Genomic DNA, 18,558 nt, shown 5'->3' on the forward strand with positions numbered 1-18,558 from the left:
CTACCCCGACGACGAAAGAAAACTTAACGGGGCAAAAAAAAAACTCGAAGTAGAGGAAGGAAAAACCGAAGTGGCTAATCCAAAGGATTTCTGGATTTTCTCACAGAAAATGTCGAAAAACGACGCGCGAGGTCGACTTTCCGGGGCACGAACGGTAAACACAACCGTACCGAGCGCGGAGAAAAGAAGACTGGCCGGCCCAAGCCGGTTTCGGGCGGGAAGACGGCCGCGCATGCGCGGTGCGCATCGGCGCGCGAGGGCTAGCAAAGGCTTTTGCTAGTGAAGATTCCGATTGGAGGGGCTGCCGCGGACGTCACCCATCAGTGAAAACAAGCAGCCTGCTTGTCCTCGGAGAAAAAAGGTATCATCTTATTTTCTTTTCCATGTTTTATTTTGTTTGATTTCTATTGATAACCTTAAGAGTGGACTAACACGGCTACCACACTCCTCTGCAATTTCCCACAATCTTCTTGCGATTTAACAATTTTAAATAATTTTGTGTCATTTGAAAATGTAATCACCTCACTTGTTCCCGTTTCAATATCATTTATAAATATGCTATAAAGCACAGTACTTACCCCTTGGGGCACTCTACTGTTCACCTTTCTCCATTGATAAAGTGACCATTCAGCCCTACTCTCTGTTTTCTGTTAACCAGTCCCAAGCTGCAAGTGAACATAATCTATTATCCCATGACCTTTTAACTTCTTGAGGTGTTTCTTATGAGGGACTTTGTCCAATGGTTTCTGAAAATTCAGACAAACTATATTAACTGGCTCTCCTTTATCCATATGTTTATTCACAGAGATGGCTACTGGTCAGTTAAATCGTTTGTTTGGGACTAACCAATCATTTTCAGCAGAACTTAATAGGTTAGTGCCACTGAAAATGTCTGGTTAGCATCGAACTCAAAACCAGCTATTTTGGGGGCATTCCGGGGGAGGAGTTAACATTTGGCCAGTTAATTTCTCATATTCATAGTTCTATCTTTATGAGGTGCCCTACAGCTAGTTAAGTTCTGAATATCGCACTTAACAGCTTGGAAATTCAATGATGAAGGCCAGACACAGCCTGGCACTGAATTTCTGGGCATAACGCCAGCAGTGGCCAGCAAAACACTGAGTGCCACCAGCTGAATATCAACCCATTAGTAGACTGGTGAAGCAAGACTTACCTTGTCTGTGTCTCAGTAAACCATGGCTATCTACTGTTCAGTAATTTATAATACTGTGTACCATTTCGCCTGGTTCTAAGTCTGTAGTTTCCCAGACCATCCCTGGAGCCCTTTTCATCTATTCCATATGTTTGAAACCATCCAGTCTTCAGATACCATAAATGATTTTAAAGATAAGTTACAAACTACTAAAGGTAGATCTGCAATTTCATTTTTTAGTTCTTTCTTTGGCGTATAAATCATCTGGTCCAGGTGATTTGCTATTTAGTTTGTCAATTTGTCCTATTATATATTCCAAGTTTATAGACATTTGTTCCAGTTTCTCCAAATCGTCAATATTAAATACTGTTTCTGGCATGAGTAGCTCCCTTACATCTTCCTCAGTGGAGAACAAAGTAAAGAATTCATTTAGTCTCTCATCTACGGCCTTGTCCTCCCTGAGTGCGTCTTTTACCTCTCAAACATCCAACTGACTCCCTCAAAGGCTTCTTGCCTGGAATGTACCTGAAAAGTTTTATTATTTGTTTTTGTCTATATGACAAACTTCATTTCAAATACTCTTTTTGTGTTCCTTATCAGTGTTTTGCATCTAACTTGCCACTGTTTATTGCTGTTTCCTATTTTCTTCAGTTGGATCCATTTTTTCAAAATACATTATTTTAGCTATAATAGCCTATTTCACTTCACCTTTTAATCATTCTTTGGCCTTCCTTCTGCTTTTATTTTTTAATATCTTTAATACATCTGATCTGGGCTTCCAAGATGATATTTTTAAATATCCATGCCTGATGTAAATTCTTAAGATTTGTGGTTGGCTCCTTTTAGTTTTTTTTCTAATCATTTTCCTCATTTTATCATAACTACCCTTTTAAAAGCTAAATGCTAGTGTAGTAGACTTCTTTAGTTGTATTTTACCCAGTTATTAAGTCAAATTTGATCACATTATAATCATTAATGCCAAGTATCCCCAATACCATTACATCTTTGCAGCAAATCCTGTGATCCACTAAAGACTAGATCTGGGCACCCAGATTCCGTTCTAGAATACTTGTGTAAATCTGCATTGGCACACCTAAAGATATGCCCACTTACCCCAGGTCAATAGCAGGCATACTGTAAATGGGCACATCTAAGCGCAATATGCAGTGCACATAACTTGCTGTATTCTGCCCTGCCCACATGTACACCCCCATGCAGTTATGTGCTAATGCACTTAAGTGCTCCCTTATAGAATAGTGTGTAGTGAACTTAAACATGTAAGTGCACTTATACACAAAAGGTGCACGTTAAGTACACACCGCGCAGTTACAGAATTGCCCTTTACATGATTTACTCAAAATGACAGCGGGAAAGTAAAAAAGAACATTGAAGTGAGGTTTTCAGCAGGTTTGCAAACTGACTCCAAATCTGCTGGTTTTACCACCACCAAATGAATGGGCTTGTGGCTCTGATATTCCTTACCAAAGTTGAAGTACAAGTCCATGCATGCAGTAGGGGTAAAAGCAAAATGGAATCAAGCTGATCAGCTTGGTTGGAGCTAGTCTTGAGGCTGTAGGGCCAGTTTGATATCACTCTCACCTCTCCCAAGAGATTTCTGTCTCTGACCTATGACAGCATCAGTGGCTGCCATAGCTGTTCTACCACAATGCTGTGAGTCACACTCACACTGTTAAAAGTCAGCTTAATATTTCCTGCATCCAGTGTGGCTGCTCTCTTGTCAAAGCTGATAATGTGTGCGAAGTCCTCAAAGGTTGTGTTCACCTCCACACTAAAGCTGCGATCCTGTGAAAGAAGCCCACAATTCAGTTACACTGCACACTCAGAAATACTGTGGTCTTCCTGCCTCTCAGACTGCTGCTCTCTTCATGTATTGTTTTTGATGAACAATAGTAACAGATACTTTGCTAACATAAAACTGTTTATAAGCAAAATCGGGAAACGACTCCTTGCCTACAAAAGTACCTTCACCTCACCTTTAAAATATCTTTAACAATCTTCTTCTCATCATGGAAACGTGCCTTCAAATCCTCCACATAAAATTTAAACAAGTCAAGGGGCGTGGAGCCTGCAAATGAAACAAAGACTAAAGATTCAATGGCCCCTCACAGGCCCACTCAAACTAGCTCTGTGCAAGTAAAGCATTGCAAACAGTGAGAGAGGATGACAGGCAGGAGAAGGTTACTACAAAGGAAGATAAGAGGAGGAGCTAAAGCCGCTCTTTACCCGGCTGCCCAAGCATATTAGCGAATCGAGTGTCGGTGCTGACAGATGGATACAGCTCCATCCAGGTGGACATAGAATGCAGCTGCCCCGTCTCATGAAGCTCGTCGAGGAAAGCCTAAGAAGAAGAAGGTTATTCCATGAGAGGGGAAAGCAGAGTTGCTTACCTGTAAATGGTGTTCTCCAAGGATAGCAGGATAGGTGGGATGACATTGTCCAAGGGTGCCAATAGAGACAGCATTCCTGGACAGCTGTAGAAAAGCCTGGAAAGATTTTCAGGGAATGAGCGGAGTTTCCCACTCAGTTGCTGTTGTCAATTGGGAGCCCCCTTCTCCATAATGGCAGGAAGGTGAATATATAAGGCTGTTTATTCTTTTATTCTCAAAGAACAAGTTACAGGTAAACCACTCTACTCTTTCTGAGTATGTAGTCACATGTGAACATCTGTAGCTAAGGGCTAGCTTCCAACAACAACAACAAAAACCTTTCCACTTTTTACTATTTTTATCTGTATTTTTTTTTTTAAGGAAAGTCAATCCAAAATAACATAAAGGACCCTAGAGTTTGATTCTAGCCTTAAAACAGATCATGTGGGACAAAATGACTAAACTTCCTGTTAAGTCAGAAGTCACAAGAACGTGAGAACATAAGCAATGTCATACTGGGGCAGACCGAAGATTCATCAAGCACAGTATCCTATTTCCAATAGTGACCAATCCATGTTATAAGTTAACTGGCAAGATCCCAAAAGATGTCTTCATTTAAACAAATCAGATTAGATGTATTTTACTCTGCTATGATGTAAACAGGAGGTACATGTATCTGGATTCCTCTACCACTGGAACTGCGGAAAATGTCTTCAATTTTGCAGTTTAGAAAAATAAAAGCTTTCTTATTTAACCAGGCATTCCAGTACATTAGTGATGGTGATCGCTTGATTTCTGTTTTATCAGTAGAACTCAAGTCTTGGCTTTTTATGATTATTGTTATTATGAAATTATGAACGTATATATTTGTTACCCACCCAGAACTGTAAATAGAGTGGGCTATATTTTAAATACATAAATAAATAGTATGACAAAACAGTGGGTTTTAAGCCTGTAAACTATATTGATTATTTCTTGAAGTGTGTTTCTCTAGTTTGGCTAGCAGGTGGTGCATGTTTATATTTAAAGCTATTACAGAGTAATGACTATTCCCTCTTTAGTTAACACACATAAGAGGTAACTTGCAGTGATGTGGCCAGCTACTTTTAAAACTTGTTGTTCAGGGGATCACGTGACACTATGCTCGAGGGGAAGACACTAGTTTCAGTCTCTCCGGGCCCCCAAGTAACTCCCGCAACCTTTGCAGTGCACTAAATCTTTACAAACCCTAGATTTTGTTACCTGGTGAAAGCCGGACCAGTGTTACAGCAGTTGATTTGGTTTGGCAACGAAACTATGGCGGCAAGAGCGGCGCACAAGGAAAAATCCTGAGGCAAAATGGTGGAGGACAAAATGGCGGCGCCTTCGAGCCCAGCTGCCCCTACAATTTCCTCAACGTGGATTGTGGAGATTACCTCAGAAATGACTGTAGTCCTGGAAGACCTGCTGGAGAGGCGATTAGCTCCTATAGATACTAAATTGGAGCAAATGCACGGCCAAATGGAAGAACTTTCAAAAGACTGTGTGGCCTTCCAGACTTGAACAGCAGCGGTGGAAGATAGGGTCACGGTGGTAGAGGAAGAACAGAGCGCACTACAGGAGAGAGTAACGAATCTAGAGGCCAAAGTGGAGGACCTAGGAAATAGGTCCCGCAGGAACAACTTGAGGCTGGTAGGTCTGCCAGAAGCGGTACCGGACAAAAACTTACCTGGTTTTCTGGAACAGTGGATTTCTAAGGAGCTGCAATTTCCAGAAGGTAATGGCCCCTTGCGTATTGCAGGGGCGTAGCCACGAGCGGGCCTGGGCCCACCCAATTTGGGGTCAGGCCCGCCCAGCAGCACAGCAATTCCAGAGGCTCCGGTCCCCATCATCATCTCTTCCCCCGTGGCGTGCCGCAACTTTCACCCCCATCTTCCCTCACTAAGCAGCAGCGCTAACCTGGAAGCTCAGAGGAGAGGCTTCCGGGTTAGTGCTGCTGCTTATTAGCTGCAAGGAGATTTGAGTGGCAGCCGGCAGGCAGCATGTGCGAGCCGAAGAAGCTGCCTGCGATTGGAATCGCTGCTGGGCGGGCCTGCGAGGGTGAGGGAAGATGGGGGTGAAAGTTGTGGCACACCATGGGGGAAGGGATGATGGGGAAAAGATGTTGGATGGGGGAGAGAAGACGGGGACAGCAGCTGCACAGGGTGGGGGGGGAGGGAAAAGATGGAAGGAAAGATGCTGCACAGGGAGGAGGGAAGATGGAATGATGAGGCATGGTGGGTGGGGGAGAAGCTGCATGGGGAAGAAGGGAGAGATCCAGTAAAGGGGTGGAGGGGTCAGGAAGGGAGAAGACTTGGCTGCATATGAGGTGGAGGAGAAGGAGACATGCTGCATAGAGAGGGGATAGGTGGTGAGAGGGGGAGAAATGTTAAACATAGGAGTGGAGAGGAGAGCAAAATAGTGGGCAAAGGGGTGGAGGGAAGGGAGAAATGTTAGACATGCTGGTAGAGGGGAGGAAGGTAGATATGCTGTATGGGAAGGGGAGAGAGATGTTGGACAGTGGGAATGAGAGGGGGAGATAGACATGGGGGTGGATGAGAGGTATACAGTAGGTGGTGAGGGATAATTAAAAACAGGGGAAATGCTGGGCCATGGGGGAGAGAACTACTACTATTACTATTTAACAGGAATGAAGAGAGAAGGGGCAGGAAAATATAAGGCTACCATGGTGGGGTGGGGATCAGATGCTGGTTAGAAGGGTGGAGGGAGAAGATGATGGGAATGGTGGAACCCTGTGGGAGAGGGCAAGGAAATGAATGAGAGACAGTGATTACAGAGAGTAGAAATATGGTAATGGGAAGTAGATTAAAGATAAAAAGAGAAAGTAGAGATGGGGAGGAGTAAGATGGGGAATGGGAGAGCAAGAAAGTAGAGATGGGGAATGGGAGAGCTAGTGGGTGAAAGAAGAAGATGGAAATTTGATAGGTAGTTGAAAAGTAAAAAGGAGACAAAGAAGGGTGAGAGAGAGGCAGAAAAGAGCTACAAAGGAATGACCAACATGTCAGAGGCAGGAATAGTGAGGGAACAGACAGGAGAGAGGAGAAAAGACAAATGGACTACAGCCGCTTGAAGAAGAATTAGCAGACGGCAGAGAGGAAAGCAGAAGAGAGAAATTGGAACCAGCAAGATGGAAAAATAAAATGTCCAGACAACAAAGGTAGAAACAAGCATTTTATTTTCGAATGTTTTAAATGGATATGTTAGCTTTTGGAAATGTGCATAGGAAATGTCTTTGTATTGTGTTCTGTGGAAAAGGAAATGCATGTTTGTGTCTCCAGTGTTGCAGTAATGCTATGTTTAACTTCTTGGGGTTCCTTTCAATTTTTGTCTAAATATTTTATTTCTGATTTGTGATCCCTTGTTCTGTATTTGGTGAGGTTCTGTTGGTGTGATAGTAATGGCAGGTGGGAAATTGGAAGGGAGGCAAAGAGGAGAGGGAATCGGGGAGGGGAGCCCTCCTTTATTTTCAGACCTGGGCCCAAGCAGGTCTAACACCAGTCCTAACCCTTGCTGTATAGCTGGTGAGGATTCCCAGACATCCCCAGCTAAGGACCTCCTCCAAAGGCGGCCAGAACTCCCTTCTACCAAGCTCTGGCAACAGCATCCTTGAGCCATCGACAGCTAAGCATGTGTGGGGTGCTGGCATCAGTGGCTTAGGGTCATTGCTGCTGCCTGCCAAGCTTGGTAAAAGAGAGTTCTGGGCACCTTCAGAGAAACTCTTCAGCTGACTGAGCTTGAGGATCCTCATTAGCTAAAGTATTTATATTTTGAGGTGGAGGTAGGGCGGAGCAGAGAAAATTTTGTGCCCACCCACTTTGGGCTCAGGCCCACCCAAAACTGGCTGTCTGGCTACGCCACTGACGTATTGAAAGAGCTCACAGACTGGGACCAAAGACACAGGCACACCATAGAACTAGGGTGATTATCTTAAGGCTTTTGAACTTTGCTCAGAAACAAGAGATACTACAAGCACTCCGAGCAGGGAAAACATTGAAATATGACAACCAGAAAATTTTGTGCTTCCAAGATTACTCCGCAGGGGTGGTGGTGCAGCGCAGAGCCTTCTCCCCTATTTGCTGGAAGTTGTTTGCCCTCAACATTAAATTTGCATTGATATACCCAGCTACCCTCAAATTTACACATGGGGGTTCGACTCAATCATATACCTCGGTGGAGGAAGAGTGCAAATTTCTTGAACAAGTGGAAGGCACAGACGGGGAACGATTGAGGACGGCCTGAGGGCATATCTAGATGATCTGACAAGGGAGTGACTCTCACTGGGAAGAAGGATTTCATGGGGACATTCAATATAATACTATTACGAAGGGAGAATATGGATGGAGGGAAGTAATAAAGTACAGACTTTGGACCTTTTTTCTTTTTTAGGCCCTGGTGACACTGTGGTCAGCGTTCAAAGGCCCCTAATTATTGACTCATGGAGGACACAGGATTAAGCTTGCTTGGAAGGAGCTTGGGAATACTCTGGTTGTTGGATGTGAGGGGGCGCGTATGGATGGATATATGGGCTTTTCAGTTTGGAGAAGAGACGGCTGAGGGGAGACATGATAGAGGCATATAAAATAATGAGAGGAGTGGAACAGGTGGATGTGAAGCGTCTGTTCACGCTTTCCAAAAATACTAAGACTAGGGGCATGCGATGAAACTACAGTGTAGTAAATTTAAAACAAATCGGAGAAAATCTTTCTTCACCCAACGCATAATTAAACTCTGGAATTCGTTGCCGGAGAACGTGGTGAAGGCGGTTAGCTTAGCAGAGTTTAAAAAGGGGTTAGGCGGTTTCCAAAAGAACAAGTCCATAAACCACTACTAAATGGACTTGGGAAAAATCCACAATTCCAGGAATAACATGTATAGAATGTTTGTACGTTTGGGAGACAAAAATATTCTCAGTTACCACCAACAGCCACAAGCCACAGGTTGTTGTGCGGGGCCACTGACTGAAGTAGAGGTGGAAATGTCTGATGTGGAGGTCATGAAGCAATCTTGAGTAAAGCCCAATACACCAACTGAACAAAAGAGATGTTCCAGAGGTTTTCTTTTGGTTTCAGACGGATCCCAACCTCAGGCTCGAGAAATGGCTTTAGGAACAGCTTTACCCAGGATTACATCTTTGGATCCTTCTTTTCTTCTGTTGGAACCACTGGTCATCACCTTGGATTCTCTATGGAACGTTTTACTAAAGCTTAGCTCCAGTTATCTGCAGCAGGGCCCATTTTATTCCTATGGTCCCTGCTGCAGATAAAGCGAAGTTTCTTACCTAAAGCAGGTATTCTCAGAGGACAGCAGGCTGGATATTCTCACGTGTGGGTGATGTCACGTCGGCCCCCAGAGGATTTTCAGCAAAAATCTCTAGAAGTCTCTTCTGGAGCGTTCCACCGCACGGGCAATCGCACTGCGCATACGTAATTTCCCGCCCGTCGCGCGGTTCCGCTCCTCAGTTAAATCCAATAGTAAAGAAGAAAGACAACTCCAAAGGGGAGGTGGGAGGGATTGTGAGAATATCCAGCCTGCTGTCCTCGGAGAATACCTGCTTCAGGTAAGAAACTTCACTTTCTCCGAGGACAAGCAGGCTGATATTCTCACGAATGGGGTATTCCTAGCCCCCAGGCTCAGTCAAAACAATGAACATTGGTCAATTGGGCCTCGCAACAGCGAGGACATAACATAGATTGACCTGAAACAAGAAACAGCTAACTGAGAGTGCAGCCTGGAACAGAATAAAAGTGGGCCTAGGGGGGTTGGAGTTGGATTCTAAACCCCAAACAGATTCTGCAGCACCGACTGCCCAAACCGACTGTTGCGTTGACTGTCCTGCTGAAGGCAATAGTGAGATGTGAATGTGTGGACTGATGACCAAGTCGCAGCCTTGCAGATCTCTTCAATAGTGGCTGACCTCAGATGAGCCACTGACGCAGCCATGGCTCTAACATTATGAGCCGTGACATGGCCGTCTAAAGTCAGCCCAGCTTGGGCATAAGTGAAGGAAATGCAATCTGCTAGCCAATTAGATATGGTGCGTTTCCCGACAGCAACTCCCCTCTTGTTGGGACTAAAAGAAATAAACAACTGGGCGGACTGTCTGCTCCACGTAAAAGGCCAATGCTCTTTTGCAGTCCAAAGCTCTGGGCCTCCCTCGAGAGCTGGGTGCGTTTTTTCATCTGAAGACACAACTTACAGCTCTCCGGGCGATGGTCGGGCCCAAGGCACTGAAGGTACCAGGAGTGCGGATCAGTGCCTGAGATGGTCCGGTTGCAGTGGGCGCATGGTTTGAAGCCGCTGGGCGTCTTCGATGACATGACGGGGAAAATAGCCTCCGCGAAATCAAAAGATGCGATTGTGTCAAGAAACTAGACACAAGAAAAAGGAGGAAAAAAACCGACCGAGTGGCCTAAAAGCGGTCGCACGAAAAACTGAAGGAAACTTACCAACAAGGAATAAGAAACTAGAAAATAAACGAACTTTTTTTTTTTTTTAGAACAACAAATTATACTCGATCTTAGCCGAAAAGCCAAGAAAAAAGAAGAAACTTCGTTTCCGGGAAGCCGAGGAAACGCGAAGCGCAAAAAAACTCTGTGTCTCCTCAGACACGGAAAAGAAGAAACTGAGTGGAACTGCGCGACGGGCGGGAAATTACGTACACGCATGCGCAGTGCGATTACCACGCGCGGTGGAACGCTCCAGAAGAGACTTCTGGAGATTTTTGCTGAAAATCCTCCGGGGGCCGACGTGACGTCATCCACACGTGAGAATATCAGCCTGCTTGTCCTCGGAGAACTTGAGCTTCCACATTGATATCCAGTACATGTGACAATGGCTGAATGGACTGTTTAGATTTGCTGCTGTCATGACTGTGATCATGATCTCCCTTTCAGACTCACCTTGTCTTCCAGTGGTCAGCCTCAGAGGTGGCTCCAGACTTTCCTTGCATTGTTGCCTCTGCTACTACTTCTGTGTTTCAAGTCTCACTTTGGTATTCTGTGTGCTTCAAGCCTTTCTGGTGTCCAGTGTGTTTCAAGCCTCTTTCCTATAGTCATGACATTATCAGTGAAGGCCCTCATAAGGAAAGTGAGGACATTTATTCAGGTCCTTTGGATTGCCAAAGGTCTCCAGGTTCGAATGTGTGCTTTATTTATTATTATTATTATTTATTGCATTTGTATCCCTTGTTTCCTTGTTGTGTGGGTACTTTTGCCTTGTTTTTTTTGTTTGCTAGTGTACCTGGGTGGCATTTCTGCCTTGCTACTTATTTGTTTGCCTGTGTGTTAGGGTTAGCACTTCTGTCTTGGGTTTTGCCTGTTTGCCTGTGTGCTAGGGTTGGCACTTCTGCCTTCATTTTTGCTTGTTGCCTGTGTGCCTGGTTGGCACTTCTTCTGTCGTCTCCCTTGCTTGTTTGCTGGTGTGCTGGTTTAGCTCTTCTGCCTTGCCTTGTGTTCTGCCTAGTCTGCCTTGCCTCGTGTTCCGCTTTGTTCTGCCTTGAATTTTGCCTAGGTCCTTGTTTTTATGCCTGGGCTTACCTTTAGTCCTTGTGTTTCTGGGGGCTCCAGTGCAGCTTTGCTGCTTGTGTGTTCAGCCTTCTTGTGTTTGCCTCTGCCTGTGTGTATGTGCCTTCTTTTTTGCCTTCCACCTTTGTGCTTGGGTTCTAGTTCGGCCTTCCAGCCCGTATGAGAGAGTTCTGGTGTGAACTGGTTCCAGTTCCGCCTTGCAGCCCATTTGAGTGCCTTTTTTCTAAGCTTTACTTGGCTCTGCTCCTGTCCTCTGTTCCTGCCTAGTCAAGCACTGCTCCTATGTACTTTGTTCCTGCCTAGCCAAGCTCAGTTCCTGTGTACCCCGTTCCTGCCTAGCCAAGTGTTGTTTCTTAGTATTGCCTGTGTGCTTATTGCACTTCTGGTTTGTTTCCGTCTGTGTTCTTATTGCATTTCTGCTCTGTTCCTGCCTGCGTGCTTTTGCATTTCTAGTCTGTTCCAATCCTGCCTGTTTAGTCCAGTCCTGGTTGGAAGGTTCACCTGCTGCTGCCGTTCATCGGCAGTGGCCAAAAAGCTCATGTTTCCCTGAGTCTGTGACAGTTTGCAAAGGCCCTCGAGGCCATGACAGCTGTTGTGTGTTCAAATCTGATGGCCCTAGACAACATCCTTGAGAAGATGCCACAGTCAGAAGCATCATGTTCTAAGACTAAGTAACACATGCAATCAATGTGATGATCTGAGATTGACATCTTGTGATGGCAGTATGAATATCAGAGAAGCTAACAAGCTAACCAAGGCTCCTATAAAAGATATCATCAAGACAATAAAAAATGTCAAACTGATCCACTGATGGTGAAAAAACGAATATTTTGAAGAAAGCTATCTAAAAAATGGCCATGTGGAGAAAGGGGCAAATAAGGACGTGCAACTGCTAGAAAACAAACTTTTTCTCAGAGGAAAAAAGTATTTGAATCATCTGCAGACAGAAAAGGACAGGGGGGCTCCCTGCGTGGAAGCAGTGGAAAATCCTATAAAAAGCTTTCTAGTATCTTCCACAGCTTTCGAGGAATTCTATCCACACCGTTGCTGCTGGATGACATTAGACTGCTTATCCTTGGAGAAAGTGAATATCAAGCCACCTTCTTGCTAGGAACAGAACATATCTGAAGATTAAAGAATTTGGCATTGCCTCCTGACAGAAAATCATACCAGTGAAGAGCTCTGCAAAAAAGTACAGCAAGACTTTTCCCCAAAATGACTGAATTTTAGTATTGGGCAAAAGATTCACAGCACTTTGTGGTTAGAAGTTTTCTCCAAGGATTTTTTTTCCTAAAGCTAGAGAGGTGTGGTAGCCGTGTTAGTCCACTTTTAAAGGTAATCAATAGAAATAAAACATGGAAAAGAAAATAAGATGATACCTTTTTTATTGGACATTTCTTGATTAGCTTTCGAAGGTTGCCCTTCTTATTTACAGCCAAGCCACAAGATACCACCGTATCTGCTCTGACCCAGGGGGCAGAGACAGACACCTTGAAATCCTGACTGCATCCTTCAAACAGAAAGGCTACAACCCCAAAATAATCTCCAAGAATACTGCCTCCTTCCTCAAAACACCCAGGGAAAATCTGCTACAGTACAAAGAAAAATAAGCTACAGACAGAATCCCCCTTATAGTGACATACAATCCAGAGCTGGAAAAATTAAGAAAAATCATAAAAGATCTGCAGCCTCTACTCCAGGAGGATGAATTACTGAAAGAGATATTCCCATCCCCACCAGTGCTGGCCTTCCGACAGCCACCCAACTTAAAACACAAGCTAATTAGAAGCAAGCTCCCAACACAGACTCAAAAAGAAAAGAATGGCACTCATCCTTGCAATATATCCAGCTGCAAACTATGCCAAAACATTTCACAGGACCCCACGGTCATTCACAAAGGAAAAATATTCAACATTAAGGAATCTTTCAAGTGCTCATCTTCCAATGTGGTATATATCATTCAGTGTAAAAAAATGCAACGAAGGCTGCTACATTGGAGAAACAAGTCAGATGCTAAAGAAGAGATTTAATTTACATAGACACCATATGAAAAATACTAGTACCAATAAAGATGTCACGCCTGTGGGGCAGTACTTTACAAAACCAGAACACTGTACCAGTGATTTCATGGTAAAAATCCTTAAAGGAAACTTTAAAACAATACAGGAACGTAAGACCTTTGAAGTCAGAATGATTAAATATTTTGACACCCACAGAACTTAACAAAGATCTGGGTTTTCTAGCCCATTATATACCATAAAATTGTACTGCTTTGTCACCCTCCTGTCTCCATGCATATCTCCCTGTCCCCTCATCCATCCGACTCTTCCTGTCTCTCACCTATCCACCCCCCATCCTGTTAGACTGTCACTGGAATGCTTTGATGTTTCACTTATATATACTGTCATCTACCAACATTTGCTCATTTCCGATCTGACGAAGAAGGGCAACATTCGAAAGCTAATCAAGAAATGTATTAAGTTATGTCCAATAAAAAAGGTATCATCTTATTTTCTTTTCCATGTTTTATTTCTATTGATTTCCTAAAGCTAGAAGATATTGAGCAAAATATGTGCCACTGCAAACTGATGCAAGCAAACTGACTTGCTGGTGATATTTTGTATTTTTTTTATTGTTTTACTTTTGCCCAAAACTAAACCTGGCTCACAGACTAAAGAAAATTGCAGCTAGGCATATATGAGCAGGAATGATGTAGTTTGCTTTTTGAAGGATGGGGGATTGATTTCTACCTGGCTATCATGCAGTATGTGCTTCCCTCTACTGGATTCTACCTGCAAAGACCATAGTATGTCCCTGAGAATCAGATCAGTGTTGCTAGCGGTTAGACAGATCTGTTGCGTGCAAAGCTTACCACCAAAGCTGGAGAGCACAGTTGAACACCAGGGATGGACAGAGGTGGCACATGTCACAGAACCAATCCCCAGTGGTGGATAGAGGTGGAACTTATCATACACTATCAAGCTCATCTTATAATGTTTTGAAATTTCTATTATATGACTTTGTATTTGAAATTACTATGTAAGTCGCATTGAGCCTGCATTGTGTGGGAGAGCGCGGGTTATAAATGTAATAAATAAATAAATAAACAGCTACTAATTCCCAACAATAGGTAAAGAAGATACACATGGCACAACTAATCCCCACAGGCAAACAGAGTAATACAAACTCAGCAGACTAAGTAAAGTTAGGTTTAATAGCTGAGACTTGGGAAGGCAACGTAGCTGAACAGAAGACATCAGTCATAACGAAGAACAGTTATCAACCATATTCACCATCACTTTTCGCCAAAAGGTTGAAATGGCTATGATTATTATGTTTGGAGCTACAGCTTCTCTAGTGCTACCTCTCCTAAAGAGCTTACCTGGAACGACTCTCTATTTTTGCGCTCTTGACGTTTTTCTCGTACTCTTGTTTTTTCTTTCTCCTCCTCTTCCTCCTTCTCAAGGACACGGATATGTTCCTCAAAGCAGATAAGGGCATCTTCCTTATCCATATCTGCAACAGAGTCATAGAAACACACAAGTATTGTAGTACCTTTTATAAAACCTTACTCTTGAAAGATAAAATGCTCCCTAATTTGGAGTATAGGCTCCCAGCACCTTTAGTGGCTTTAAATAAAATAAATCCTAGTTTCCTCTAAGGAGACCATGCAAATTAAAAATAAGCCCTTTTGGGCTGACCCAGTAGTTCAGGCTGCAAACTTGCGTGCTACCTTGTGGAAGATCTCTGGTTTGATCCCTGCATCAGGCCTTTTACTCCCCAGGTTGATTACAGCTGCATTCACAGCCCCAGGAGAAGACAGGAGGGATATATATATATTTTTTTTTTGGGGGGGGGGGGGAGGGGGCAGTTTAAAGTTCTGTTCATTTTATTTCTCCTCTGTAAATGTTCTGCATTGGAATCGAATTACTATAAGAGTTTTGTATACCGCTTGCATCCTCCAAAGGGTTCGCCACAGTTCACATTCAGAGACACTCAACATCAGAGGAATATATAATTAATATAGAACATTACTAAAAGTCTGCAACAATTAGCAAACAGACTTCATTAGTTAGCTACGTTTCATTTAAGATCTAAATCAAAAGTGTCTTCAAACCTTTCCTAAAATAATAATATGTAGGGGAAAATTATGTTCTTACCTTGATAATTTTCTTTTCTTTAGTCATACCAGACCAGTCCAGACCAATTGGTTATGTTCATCCACCAGCGAAAGGAAACAGAGAAAATAGTTCCAAGTACTTTGCCCTTTAAGGGAATAGCCAAACAATGGTGCTCTCAACTGCTACAAAGAAAGAAAACAGAAAAACAGATCCCATCTATGAACATGCAGGGAGTAGACCTCCCAGGGCTCTTGGCAACCCAAGGCTGCATTCAATCCATCAAGGAACAAGGTGAGACAGCATGTAGACTTCCTGTTCATCATGCAGATGCCCCATGAAGCACGAGGAGTGGCTCACCTATGAAACACAAGGAAAAGCAGTAAAGAGCTGGCATAGACAAGTGGAAAGCAGAGCAAAAGGAAATGCTGACCAAAACAAATCAGACAGAGAAGGGGTGAACCAAGTCCCAGAAGCAGCAACAAAGAAGGAACCTAAAAGAAAACAGAAAGGGAGGACGTCTGGACTGGTCTGGTATGACTAAAGGAAAGAAACTTATCAAGGTAAGAACATAATTTTCCCTTCCTTGTCATCAATACCAGACCAATAGGATGTAGCAAAGCAGTCACAGCAATAGGGCAGACCAGGAATAAAAAACAATGCTCCGAAAGGACAATAGGACAACAGCCATGAAAGGTCAAGCGACCTCCTAAAATGGAACTTCCGCAAACCAAGACTTCTTGAGGCCCCTAAAAGGAACAGGAAATACCCGCAAGAACAGAAACCAAAAAATAGTCCATACCTAAAACGGTGGACTAAGAGAGCTATGCCCTACCATCAAGGGCGTAGGAAGACCCAAACGAGCAAAATGTCCCCAAAGAAAGTTAACTGGACCAGAATGCAGTGGCGTACAGCATCCAAACGCTCATGGGAATCAAGAGGCGAATCCCTCCTCCGTGACAGAGTAACGAGAAGAAAGGAAAACTCGATGGCCAGGGCCAGAGTCCAAGCCCCAGTAGGTTGTATCAGTCAAGTCCGGCCCCACAGCCCGAGATGGAAGAATGGCTTAAGGAAAATGAAGTCCATGCTCTAAGACCAGAGTGAAGGGAACAAGGTTATCTTTAGGAAATAAACAACTTCCCAACCCTAGAGGTAAAACCTCAGCAATAGAACCGTGCACAGCTCGTAGGAAAGAAGCTCAGCCTGCAGAGGAGAGGGGTGGCCAGGCTCAATCTCCAAAGATGGAATCAGGCCCACAAACAGAGCCGGAGACATGCGCACCCGCCACAGGCAGTGAAGGTGCATCCCAGATGTACCATCCCAACCCAGTACAAGCAGCAAAGAAAAAAAAAAAAAACACAACCACCCAAGGCGAAGCAAAGCTCTGCACCCAGAGGCAGGGAAAGGCCTGGCAACCGGAGGTGGAACCAGGACCAATGGTCAGAGACGGAGCAAGGCTCACCCCTCAGAGCAGGAGCCAACCTTGACATTGTAAGACACAGCAAGGCCAACTCACCGGAGTTGTAAAAGGCACAGCAACCAAACAAGAAACATGCTCCACAGCAAGAGCCGTAGCATAGCCCGACCGCAGAAAAGAATAGCAAATCCCCACAGAGAAAACAAAGGAAGACTGCTATAGTTGCAGCACACTCAGAAAGAAAAAGGGCAGAGTGACTGAAGTCTAGCCTGCAGAATTATAAGAAGCCAGAAACCCGGCCTGGGGTAAGGAAGGGGTGTACTAAGTAGTCCAGAGAAAGTTCTGCATGAACAAACAGGGACAAACAATTACCTCTGCTCTAAGGCAGGGCAGACTCCATGCCCCGCACAAAGAATACTGGAGAATGCAGAGCACAGACCCGAAAACCCGTGAAGCATTAAGCAGGAGAGAAACAGTCCAAAAAACAGCTAGGCAAATGAGCCTCAGCTGGTACAACAACCAGAATGAGCTACAAGGTAAAGGAAGCCCACAGATTGTTATCGCGTCAGTAACGGCTAACATGCAGCCAGCAAGGGTACTGAAGGCCGAGATAGGACACAATCCTGCAAAGAAGGTCACCCCTTCTTTCTTTCTTTTTTTTTTTTTTTTTTTAAACAGCTCAGGAAACTCAGCCGATGCCCCCAGAGATGGCAGAGGCACAAAATAACAAATATAATTGCCGCTGTACAAGGACTCCTCGCTAGAAGGATGTAGCTGACAAGGCAGCACAGCTCAGGGAAGGCAAAAAAAAAGGAAAGATGTCAAGTTGGAGACCAAAACGGTGTCTAGCAGCCAATAGCAGCACATCACGAGACTCCAGAACCAGCAACATCAGCACCATAAGCAGCCCCATAGGAAGCAGAGCACGCCAAAAGAAAAAAAGATCCTGCGGCTAGCCTAGGAAGGGCACGGGAAAACGAAACACCTCACTGAGATAAAGAACATCACAGACTGAAAACAAAAGCCGTCAGAAAGGCACCAACAAGCAGGGAACACAGTGGACGCGCATACTGCAAAGCGTAGACCTGCCACTGACACAGAAAAGCTCGCCAAAAATAAAAATCAAAGGCTCACATTCCTGACCAACTTCCTGAAACCAGCAAAACATCCCAAAAAATTCAGGGTGCCGGAGAAGAGCCACAGAAATCACTCCGCACTTTGTAGTTTTTGGTTTTTGTTTTTAAACAGAAGGAATAAAAGCAACAGCTTACTTCAACAGAGCTGAAAACAGCGTGTCACAAAGACAGTGCCAGCCAAAGAAAGAGACTTACTGCCCAGAAGATGCCAAAATAGTCTTGCATCTTGCCACAAGTAAGTCTGCCGAGCCTCAAGGGTCTCAGGCGAGAGTGGGGAGGGGAGGGACACAGTAGCATTAAGTATCCCCTAGCTGGAGATGAGGGACCCAGGAATACTACGAATCATCTAAAAGGAACCCTAGACCGGGTTACTAGCACACCCCTTGCTTACATAAGTACATAAGTAGTGCCATACTGGGAAAGACCAAAGGTCCATCTAGCCCAGCATCCTGTCACCGACAGTGGCCAATCCAGGTCAAGGGCACCTGGCACGCTCCCCAAACGTAAAAACATTCCAGACAAGTTATACCTAAAAATGCGGAATTTTTCCAAGTCCATTTAATAGCGGTCTATGGACTTGTCCTTTAGGAATCTATCTAACCCCTTTTTAAACTCCGTCAAGCTAACCGCCCGTACCACGTTCTCCGGCAACGAATTCCAGAGTCTAATTACACGTTGGGGTGAAGAAAAATTTTCTCCGATTCGTTTTAAATTTACCACACTGTAGCTTCAATTCATGCCCTCTAGTCCTAGTATTTTGGATAGCGTGAACAGTCGCTTCACAT

The 18,558-nt window shown here is 44.2% G+C and overlaps 1 protein-coding gene across 3 annotated transcripts in view; it reads right to left on the reverse strand.

The window, feature by feature from the left end:
* Positions 1 to 18,558, reverse strand: part of PRPF40B (pre-mRNA processing factor 40 homolog B) — a 379,532-nt gene that overhangs the window by 141,918 nt on the left and 219,056 nt on the right. Inside the window, exons 19-23 of one of the 3 annotated variants that reach the window (XR_003941483.1) lie at positions 14,485 to 14,618; positions 3,398 to 3,512; positions 3,148 to 3,239; positions 2,840 to 2,956; positions 579 to 746 (exon numbers count right to left, since the gene is read on the reverse strand). Coding sequence is in view for 2 of the 3 variants with exons in the window: in XM_030196849.1 (XP_030052709.1) it covers positions 651 to 746; positions 2,840 to 2,956; positions 3,148 to 3,239; positions 3,398 to 3,512; positions 14,485 to 14,618 (554 nt within the window). In the remaining variant the exon portion in view is untranslated. Of the gene's footprint in view, positions 1 to 490; positions 747 to 2,839; positions 2,957 to 3,147; positions 3,240 to 3,397; positions 3,513 to 14,484; positions 14,619 to 18,558 lie in introns of those variants that run through there. The other 2 variants (XM_030196849.1, XM_030196851.1) reach the window with 2 other exon arrangements.

The sequence above is a fragment of the Microcaecilia unicolor genome, chromosome 3 (assembly GCF_901765095.1).
Source record: "Microcaecilia unicolor chromosome 3, aMicUni1.1, whole genome shotgun sequence".
In the NCBI taxonomy this organism is placed as follows: domain Eukaryota; kingdom Metazoa; phylum Chordata; class Amphibia; order Gymnophiona; family Siphonopidae; genus Microcaecilia; species Microcaecilia unicolor.